Source organism: Patiria miniata, unplaced genomic scaffold, assembly GCF_015706575.1.
Source record: "Patiria miniata isolate m_02_andy unplaced genomic scaffold, ASM1570657v1 HiC_scaffold_25, whole genome shotgun sequence".
In the NCBI taxonomy this organism is placed as follows: Eukaryota; Metazoa; Echinodermata; class Asteroidea; order Valvatida; family Asterinidae; genus Patiria; species Patiria miniata.
The window spans coordinates 11,523,923-11,535,148 of record NW_024037064.1 but is presented as its reverse complement, the minus strand read 5'-3'; the positions used below and the strand labels follow the sequence as shown (position 1 = coordinate 11,535,148).

The 11,226-nt window shown below is 38.3% G+C and overlaps 1 protein-coding gene across 1 annotated transcript; it reads right to left on the bottom strand.

Moving 5' to 3' along the window:
- Positions 1 to 9,414: 9,414 nt before the first annotated feature.
- On the bottom strand, positions 9,415 to 10,335 carry LOC119733038. The gene has a single exon (XM_038206619.1). The coding sequence runs from the start codon at positions 10,333 to 10,335 to the stop codon at positions 9,415 to 9,417; it is 921 nt and encodes a 306-aa protein (XP_038062547.1).
- Positions 10,336 to 11,226: the final 891 nt, after the last annotated feature.

Genomic DNA, 11,226 nt, shown 5'->3' with positions numbered 1-11,226 from the left:
ATGTGGTGCACACAAACATGCAGGGCTGAAAGAAGAAACACAAAAGGAGGATTAGGTGGGATAGGTGTGGAAAGATGCAGGGGAGGGTTGATGAGAGAACAAAGAAACAAAGGGAGATGGCAAACCACAAGGGGTCTGGTATAAGCAGGGGAGGAAGGGGAAGGATCAAAGGTCACAGGGAGTGGGAACGGACAAAAGAGTGTGAGAGTGAAGGGGGATGATGCGAAGGGGGGGGGGATAAACAGTATGGAGGTGGAAAGGGATGAAAGATGAGGAAGATGGGTAAACACAAACAAGGAAGACCAGGTGGATTATCTGTAACAGAAGACAATGGAGGAAGAAAAGGATTAATCATTTCAAAGTTGGCGAACTGTCTAGTTTCTTGAAACTAGTTTGTTGAAACTAGTTTCTTGAAACTAGACACCCCTGTTGGTCATCACTTCAACCAGCCTAACCACTCCATTTCTGATATGATTTTGCAGGACATTGAATCTCTTGGCCATCGCAAGGACTCAGTTCGCCTCAGCAGAGAGAAAGTGTGGATGAATCGTCTTCGAACTATTCAACCACATGGTCTCAACATCCAACTTGGAAATGATTAATCCTTTTCTTCCTCCATTGTCTTGTATTCTTCAGACTTGGGGACGCCAGACGATTCAGCTGATATTCAGATGATGTTTGCATGTCGATGACCTCTCTAACTTATTTTTGACAATTTTATGCAGGACCGCCTTTCGGCCAGTGTTTGGGGTTTATCATTCAGCCCATGGGTAACCATAAGTGAGTTGTAGTACATGCACCCCCTCCGTAACCTTTCTAATCCAAATGGAATTGTATACGTATGTGTTACAGCTGCGAAGATGTACTGGATGTGATCTTACGGGATTGAGGATATTAAACACCAACCATGTACAAGGAAGTTTGGGGAGCTGCTGATTTGTGTAACCACATTTCAAATGAAGACCATGATATTTGTACGTGGTGTGCACATCGAAATATCTCGCCCATCACATGGAATTATTTTGTTTGGAAAATACATAGCATTGGAATATCCGAAAAGTCTTGATCGGTAAGTGTCTAGTGGTCAATTTCATTAATTCACTTATCAATGAGAATTTTAAAAACTTATGCAGTGATCTTTACTACAATGAATTGTCTTAAACTAACTTCTAAATCGAAATGTAGCAATAACGATTTCAATTTTGATTTACCATGTATCTTGCAAAATGCCACATGCTCATATTGTGTGTTGTTGAATCGAGTTAAAGCATATTCGAAGCATATTTCCTGATGCAAGGCAGTGTAAAAATTGATGACATTGACTACACAATTAAAATAATAAAAGCTCCCGCAAAAAAAATGCAAAGTTCTTGGGTTTTGTGTAGAAAACAAAACAATCCAATACAAAGAATACTCAACTGCCCATTAATGGAAAGTATCAAATTTTCCTGTACACCGCCGAAACGGTACCAAACGTGGTAGAGGTTCCCTACCGAATGTCTAAATACGAGATTTGCGGTATACGTTATGATACATCAGCAAAAAAATATCAGAGATCTGGTGGCGCGATTCTGCTTTCAGCGCTCTTTGTTTCATTCCTGCACGATGCACAAAACATGTTAGGATGTATGAAAAAAAAATGTTTGAAACCGAACAATGAAAACGACAATACCGGTGTTAGTTTTGTTTTTCATTTGTTCGAAAATGATGGATTTATTTTTGGACTGCTTCAAGCTTGACATTTTTTTGTATTTACTCGATTTCATTATTATTAATGTATTTATTTGCAATTAAACATCAAACGAAGTGGTTGGATTAAAAACAAAGATACATCAAAATCTTACACAAATTTTAACATGAAACTTTAACAAATTAACAAAAAGTATAATTAAAATGAACGCAAAAATAAATGTCATTAAAACACAACCCCCCCCCCCAAAAAAAACCCCAATAAACCCGCCAAACTACTCTCAATAAAAGTAGAAAGGAAAACAATCTCTTAAAGCTAAATAGCGTGTGATAAAAAAAAATAGATTTGGGGATGCCACACGACTCTTCTCACTAATATGTTTCAATTGTAGAACTCTCCCCTTGCATTTTACTTATTATTTCATTGAATTCCAACAATTCACCTGTTGTAGAGCCACTAGCCTTGCATTGCACCCACAGTAATCCTCAAACAAATATCAAGTACCCACTTTCCCCAAATCAGCAGGACCGTGCGGCTTTTGTGCCGCCTTTAAAGGAGCCGGGTCTATGAGCTTGCAGCTGAAATAATTTCGCCATTTGTTCACAGTGTAAATACTTAAAGCAGCTGACTTGGCCTTTTCTCTACGATGGACATGCCCAGTGTTGTTTGAAAACTTGACATAGTCTCCTCCAGTGTACCTGTCGACCGCAACGATCGCGTGTTTCGGGATATTTGTGCCAAAATATTATTTGCATAATAGACGGTTTAATTTTTAAACGACTCCAAAACTGTGAAAAGATAGCAATCGATGCCAGGATCTTGTAAGTCGACAATGAATCACGTTCTGCATGTAATTATTATTATTGTAGGCAGAGCGTTTTCCGCTGAGCTGAGGAGCAAAACACCGGAAGTGAATTTAAAACAATGCTAAAACAAGGCAAGGCAATCCTAACAATGACTCAATGGGATCAGGCCAAAAAGATATTTTTATATGTAAATAGGAGCATTTAACATGAGCGTTGGAGAAATTTTTTTTTAACAACTACGCTTTAAGTCTGAAACAAACTCAAAAGTTGACAGTAATTCAATTTCCACAAATTATTCAAGGCAGATCGCTCTGCGTCAGAGATTGGGAGCAAAACAACGAAAGTGAATTCATAGCGATGCTAACACAAGGCAAGGAAAACCTAGCAATGCTGGTCCTAAAGCGCACACAATTCTCTTTAACTGATTCAGAATGGTTATTCACTTTAAGCGAATGATCAGGCCAGTTGTTGTACACTGAATGGCTGCAAAATTCAAGTTTAAGTGCCAAAATCTCTTTTAAGACATTTTTGTATGTATCTGTTTATAAACGGTTGACTCGGTAACCATCAAGTCATTATAATAATGACACTGAGTGTCTTTGTACGGAGGGACCCAGCCTATTCATTTATTTCGACGATAGATTGCCCATATTTAGTTCACATAAGTGGCTACCATAATAGACTGTATTGGAGTTTTGGCTAACGCGCTAAGTATAATTGTGTGACAACATGAGCACACGAACCAGCCTGTGAAGCAGACAGAACAAACACAACCGATATTCGCCCCCATGGGCACATTGGGTAGTTGCCATGGTCACTGTCTGTTGATGGCACATCTTGTAGTTGTCATGGTTACCGTCTGTTGATTGCACGATCAATTGCTGGTGGACCAGGTGTGTTTTTAATTTCCTGGACGTACATGTATCAACGCTTTTCCTGGACGTACATGTATCAACGCTCGTCCGATAGAAATGAGATATTCAACGAACGACACACGTCACAACCAAGTCTTTATCTGAAATTGCATTTCAATAAGTTACAGATTCTTTGGAACTGCGCAGCCTTCCGAATTCGGTGGACTGGTTTAGACTGCTGACACACTAGCGTAGGCAATTTTCAATTCATTTTAACCTATCAGCGTTAACTTCAGGAGGCCCCCTTTAAAGCTACAGTCTATCATTTGCAGCTATCCAAAAAGTAAATGACGTAACTATTGTTGGAAAAAAAAAGATTCATGGTTGAAAGATAGTAAGGGAACTTAACTCCTTGTGAAATTCTTCTTTTTGGCAAGCTGTCATTTTGAAGAAATCAACGAAACAAAGCCTTTCCACGATGCGTCTTAAAGACGCATCATTGGAAAGGATCAGTGCGCGACATCACTTAGCAGCTGCTATTAGTTCAGTGAGAACGTGTCTTGGACGATGAATTCAGACCCTATTCAAAATAAGATTAAGCAACTTTTCATTTGAAATCGAGATCCTAGAATGTTGTTTTTCTCGAAATATACAGCTGAAGCTGAGCTGAAACATCATCAGGTTAGTTGTTCAGCACCTTTTTATGCCCCGCGGCGAAGCCGAAGGGGCATACTGTTTCCGCCTTGTCCTTCCGTGGGTGGGTGTGGGTGGGTGGGTGGGTGTGTGTGTATGGGTGTGTACAGGCATTACATTCACTGTGTGGACTTCCGAACAAAAGATGTCCACATAAACCAGGTAGAGGAGACGCTTTCCCCATTTCTGGAAAACAGGTTTAGAGGCATTTTGGGGTTAGGTTTATCCGTAGCAGAATGAAGAGAAACACTAAAGGGAATCATAGGGGGGGGGATGGGTTGAAAGAGTTTTCACAGTTTAAGAAAAATGATTTTTTTTTCACTGGTTTTTCTTAACTACACGAAAGCAATGGAAAGTCCACACTTGGTATGTAACGTAAACTTGGGTGTGTGTGTGAGTGTCCGGACAAATCTTGTCAGCGCGATAACTTGAGAAATACTTTACATATGAACTTCAAATTTGGTTTGTGTATTGTCCTAGGCAATCCTAAGAAGCGTTTTGTATTTTGGGCCAAAAGGTCAAGGGTCAAGGTCACAGTGGCTAATACAAAAGAAATTTTGTCAGCGTGATAACTTGAGATATACTTTACATATGAACTTCACATTTGGTTTGTGGCTTGTCCTTGGCAATCCTAAGAAGCTTATCGCATTTGGGGCCAAAAGGTCAAGGGTCAAGGTCACAGTGACTAAAACAAAGAAATTTTGTCAGCGCGATAACTTGAGAAATACTTTACATATGAACTTCAAATTTGGTTTGTGTATTGTTCTTGGTAATCCTAAGAAGCCTATTGCATTTGAAATCTTGTATAGAAATCTTGTATTTATTCTGAGATCACAGGGATTAGCGATTAATTCATATAAAACCTACAGAAGACACTAATGCTGTCAATGAACGTTCCATGTGACCAAGGTACATGTAAGTTGATGTTAAAAGAGTGGTGTTATGTCATGGGAACGGTCACGGTTGCGGGGCATTTGTGTTTGTAAACACACCTGACTTGTTTTTTTAGATTTTGAGCACTTTTGCTGCTTCAAACGAACAAAATGCACGAATTACAAATGTTAGACAGTACCTTTAACGGTGAAAGTATTCCAGTAAATGTTCCGTCACAAGAAAATTGTATTTTTGTACAATAGCTCGCACAAAATGAACACTTGCATCATGAGGGAATATATTTCATATAGGACACAAAAACAACCATTAGTGGAACACAAATATGCAGTAAGCTTAATTGCTTTAATTAACTCTAAATGGATATTAGAATGACATAAAATGCGGCAATCGTACAAATGCGGCAATCGTACCAATGATACTAGAATGACATAAAATGCGGCAATCGTACCAATGCTTTACTACTTACTAATATATTCATTGCAGATTCAGCATTTCTTTTCAAAATTTTTATAGACACAAATCTTAACAACGGCTATGTAGTAACTATGTGTAACAGTCGTTAAAACCAACGGAACAGTGTGTTGTTACTATAACATTTTACTTGCACCAAGACATCTAATATATCGTCACCGTTTTCACGAAAAGCCACATACGACATTTATATATATTATGTTGATTTTGAAGAAAAGAATTTCCGAGATAATCGCAAAAGAAGTTTCCCATATTTTTGAACTGCAAGAAATACTGCTTTGCAACAACTATGTGCAGCAAGAAAACCATCACACGATTCTACGAGAGCTGAATTTTAACATGAACCCGGTAATAAGACTTAATACAGTAGTTAATTGGTGAAAATCAATTAGTAAAGATATGTGGCTCTTCGTGAAAACGCAAATTCAGGTTTCCGACATATTTGCCCTTGCTGTTCAACGTGTATTTCAAAAGGCGCACGTGAGTACGCGCGCGCAGCTGACAATGTAACAAAGATGTGTGACTTCGCGAAAACGGAAATCTCATTTGACCTTCTTGTACGTATTTCCATGCAAATGGGTTTTGTTTTCGTTCAAAGGGCCAAAATGTATGAGGCTCTTCGTGAAAACACAAAATGCATTTATCGAGATTTCTGCCCCTTGCAACATTAATGTAACCTGGAAATTAATAATGTTTTCCTTACAGAAACATGTCAAAATGGTTAAGTACATTGTTTTAATGCAAATTATTGAAAAAATCGAAATCGGAAAAAATGTCAAGTGTTTATCTCTTACGATCAATTTACAATGCATCACCCACATAATAACACCATATCCAACGCTTATAAGCACCTAGGCGCTTATAGGCACATTACACAGCACAACTATCAATATTTTAAGAACATCCACTTATAACTTCTTTTAAAATTGAAGAAAAAAATAATCACATTTGTTAGCAATCAAAAATCACAATGGAGATAATTCAAGAAAATCTATGTACAATGCGGTATTATTATCGCAAATTAAGGTTTCCAGCTATTTAAAACTTTAAATTTTGACTGTGGGGTATAAGATAAACTTCATGTCAAATAGCATGGTTCAACGTAGACGAGAGGAAACCATATACCCCGGGACAAATGTGGGTGCTCATGGTCTGCATATGCCAGACCTAAATTTAAAATTGTATGGCAAAAGACGAAATCTATTAAACATAATACACTATATCGACTTTGCTGGGCAAAAGGGAATATTCTAATGGGTGGATTCCAGTGATAACAATTTGAAAATAGCCGGAAATACCAATTTTAGGACAACCTGCAGTAATGGTTCTGAAACATGAATCTACACGGATGGAATTTTGCGTCCATCTTATAATAGTTTATGCGGTACCCGCTGCTATGTACATCAGATTCGAACCGGCCAACCGATCCCGTTAGCTCGGTGGTCGAGTGGTAAGACATCTGCACTAGAAAGCAGGAGGTCGTGGGTTCGAGTCCCACCCGAGTGATTTTTTCCAACTTTCACTCGGGAGGTAACACACTGAGTATACAGTGTTTAAAAAACGTCGGTGAAGGGCAAAACCCAATTTGATTTATATCACCCCGACGCAAAATTCCATCTTATAATAGTTTATGCGGTACCCGCTGCTATGTACATCAGATTCGAACCGGCCAACCGATCCCGTTAGCTCGGTGGTCGAGTGGTAAGACATCTGCACTAGAAAGCAGGAGGTCGTGGGTTCGAGTCCCACCCGAGTGATTTTTTCCAACTTTCACTCGGGAGGTAACACACTGAGTATACAGTGTTTAAAAAACGTCGGTGAAGGGCAAAACCCAATTTGATTTATATCACCCCGACGCAAAATTCCATCTTATAATAGTTTATGCGGTACCCGCTGCTATGTACATCAGATTCGAACCGGCCAACCGATCCCGTTAGCTCGGTGGTCGAGTGGTAAGACATCTGCACTAGAAAGCAGGAGGTCGTGGGTTTGAGTCCCACCCGAGTGATTTTTTCCAACTTTCACTCGGGAGGTAACACACTGAGTATACAGTGTTTAAAAAACGTCGGTGAAGGGCAAAACCCAATTTGATTTATATCACCCCGACGCAAAATTCCATCTTATAATAGATCTTTTCTTGTTAACATTGACAAATTTAAAATAGGTCTCCGATTCATAGCCAGATAGCTCTATTGTATTAGCATGTAACTTTGTAGTTAGTACATAATTAAAACATCTTTGACCAGGATGATTGAATGACAAATTATATCTACATAAATATTTTTTTTTCATTTTGTGACCAAAACAGTTCAGTTAAAACAGAGGATTTCATGCAAAAATAAATACATGCCATATAATGAGGCTTGCTACTAATTACAACTATTCGATACAATTATATTAATTTTAATCTATAGTTCTCCAATTGTCATTAGGAGAACATTATAAAGCTTTAGATGATAAACTCATAGTAAATTCATAAAACATTTAACTATGCTTAAAAAGCGAAACGGCTTCATCATGACGTTCGTAACAATCTTAAGATGAAATCTGCGCTGATTAACACGAGCGGGATGAATGTACAAATCTACATGTACTATTCCTTCTTATAATACTACATGTACTAGTTTACTAGTATTCAATTAAGTATAAGCCGGCACTTTGAAGCATAACCACATGACTGGACTTATCACGATTTCCGAGATTTCACTGTACATCACACATGCAATGCAATGATACTTGATACAATAACCGAACTCGGTATTTTATTTTCGAACATACTACGGGTGAAAGGTTTTTCAAAATAAAAGGTTATTGCTTAGTTTAAAATATGTGGTAATCAAACAAATTAAATGCCGAAAAGTCCCACAAAGATCACAAATGATTCGTTGTCTCGGAGATAGATGTTGATTTGTGTATGCCAATTGCATTTCATCTGCAGCTATACAACCCATTTAGACTAATAACGAATTGGCTTACTTTACAACTTGCTTATCAACGGTCAATGCATCATTTTTTCAACTTCAATGTGAACACATTTTATTCAATGTTATCTATCAAATATGTCTCCGATAAGTACTGGTGAAAAAAAGTGTTGATATCTTTAAAGAATATAGAATCATTTGCATTTATCACAAGAGTAACCTACCAAATTATCACATAGGTTACTTGTATTAAATATCGTACTGTTACTACATCGTGAAATAATTCCGTATTGGTGAAAAGGTTGTCCATGGTCTGTGGTTTTCAACGTTTTCTCTAAAAGTGCAATATCTACTATACCGAAACTCCAACAGCTTCGGTTTGAATATTGCCCTTGGATTCTAAATGGTGATATTACTTGAAAAGAACAAAATGTCTGAAGAGCAAATGATCCTAAATGCATTTAAGTCATAATTTAGCATTACCTAATACGTACTTTATCAATTTCCAAGAAATGATAGGTTAAAACAGTTCCATTGAAACTTTTGTTGGCCGTCGTACAGTATTACCTATATAACTAATATTACAGGCACAATACAAAATCGCCCCCTCGCGAAATCCCATCAATTTGTAAAATTAAAATGAATGTAAAAGAACAATTTCCATTGCTTGGTTTGCAAATTATCATACGCCCCGATGAACATAACAAGGGCCATTTCGTATCAAGTGAAGTATGCACCTTTCAATTAGAATAAAAGTGTACCGTTAGTATCTAATTTAATCGGTGACATGAATTAGACCTTACACCGAAAGTATTGTACGCATCCCGAAATTGATGTAAGCGGAGAAAATTGGCGAAAAGAGATTTTTACTATCGAAAAAAAAAATAACTTGAATGTATGGAATCAACGTTTGGGAGACTTGTAAAGGATGCACTTTTATTTGTATTTCTGGCGGATTGTCGTCTAAATTACCAATTTTACTAAAATTAGTAAATTCTTTTTCATGACACTGATAAAGTGTGAAACAACTGAAATTGAGCAAAGCAATTTTCATTTTGATATTGTGTTGGTAAAGAATCATCGCTTTACTCAGTAACTCCTGTCAACTTCAATTTGCTTTGCACTCGTTTGATCTCATCCAGAGGGACGTTGGTGAGCTCACTCAACTCATGAGTGTACGTTGAAGAGCAATAGTCATCAGGCAAGGCATTGACGATTGTATTCAACCTCTCTTCATTAAATGGATCGGCGATAAGTTTTGGTTTATTGAGCCCAGAGCACAACACATTACAGGTATGGTTCTTAAAGAACTTCACGATACCAACTTTCCCCAAATCAGTAGGGCCGTACACACCGAGATCCGTGCCACTGCTGTGAACAGCTGGGGAAGTGAATATGTGCCCCGTGTCACCGCGTATCCCTTGCAAATCGCAAACCAAAATCTTGCCATCAGATGCGTGATACGTGTAATGACTATAGGCAGATGGCGAGGCACTTTTTTCGGGGGTTACGTACCCAGTGTTGCTTGAGAATTTGATAAAATTACCCTCAAGGTACCTCTCGACAGCAAGTGTCGCATTTTCGGGGATAACATTTGAGACCTTATCCCTTGTGCCATCCTGTATTCCTTTAACTTCTCTCTCAAACGGAAAACGCCATAGAAATTTGAAAGCGGCACGGGTGTTAACTCGGCTGAATTCAGGTTTAACAAACTCGATATGTTTGCTCGTTTGATACTCCTTGTTAAAAGACTGCGACATCTCATGTGCTTTGACATAAGCACGGTTGTCAGTTTTCCAGGCAAATTCTCCTCGGTCTTCATAGTCATACCATTCCTGTTTGTACACTTTAACCACGCAGCGCTTCCCTTCTATGCGGGAATCACCGTGAAGCGTTCCTCTGTAAGCCAGTCGGGAGGGCCCTTGAGCAAACCAGTCGTCTTGGAACTCCGCCCATGTAGACGAAATTCCGATCTCTTTAGAGGTGTTACTTTGGTAGCAACCCATTTTGCAATGTTCCAGTTAATTCTGAAACGAAATCAAAATACACCAGCGCTCTGAATAACTAGTCGAAAAGCTAGATACATCGTTTATGGGACAAGCAATATATCGTGCTTGATATCGGGCAGCTGATGTTTGGTAAAGGAAGTTGACGGCAAAGTTGGCAGTATGAAATCTGCCTGTATTTCTGAAAAAGCCTTCTCTAATTATGAGGCACATTTGTAAACAAAGGGTGTTTTTAGTGGCTTTGAAGAAACATCATGAATATGGACACAATTTTGTGTCGCATTTTTTTCCAGTAAGCTTTGCGGTCACTAAGTCTTGGGCGAGACTTGGTGTCTTAGGGTCACGTGATAACACGTAGAATGCTTTTGGAGAAGCCAACGCTTGTTTTGCTACGTGTTTAGGGTGTAGGGTTGGTGGAATATTGTATTATTTGCACTCCATACTTCTGTACTTGATGACATCACAGGTCACTGAGTGACCACTAGTCAGTTGTTACGTACATTATTTAACACCCTGTATGTCGAAAAATTAGTTTGATGGTTTTAAAGGGGCATTACGGCCTGAAATTCCCTAAAATTTCATGTTTTGGATTTTCTATTTTTACACTATTTGATCGGTTTTTTGAAAGGAAACTATCCTAATGTCTTACTCTTTCCGAAAAAAGAAGACCCAAAACTCAGTTGTTAACAACCGCAAAAGTGGAACCCCCAAAATGTGTTCTCACATGAATAAAACAAGAATAACACAAAAACACAAAAACGCCAAGTTTATAAAAGGATAGTTGTGTGGATGTTTATATCCTCCTTATAAATGTTCTTTCCGATTAACATCATTCCGCTCAAAACGGTTTTGTAACCTAATTGGGCGTATTCCAGGCGTAATATCCCTTTA

Excerpts from the sequence above, each read along its gene's own strand:
- LOC119733038 (XM_038206619.1), bottom strand. The coding sequence starts at position 10,335 with ATGGGTTGCTACCAAAGTAACACCTCTAAAGAGATCGGAATTTCGTCT.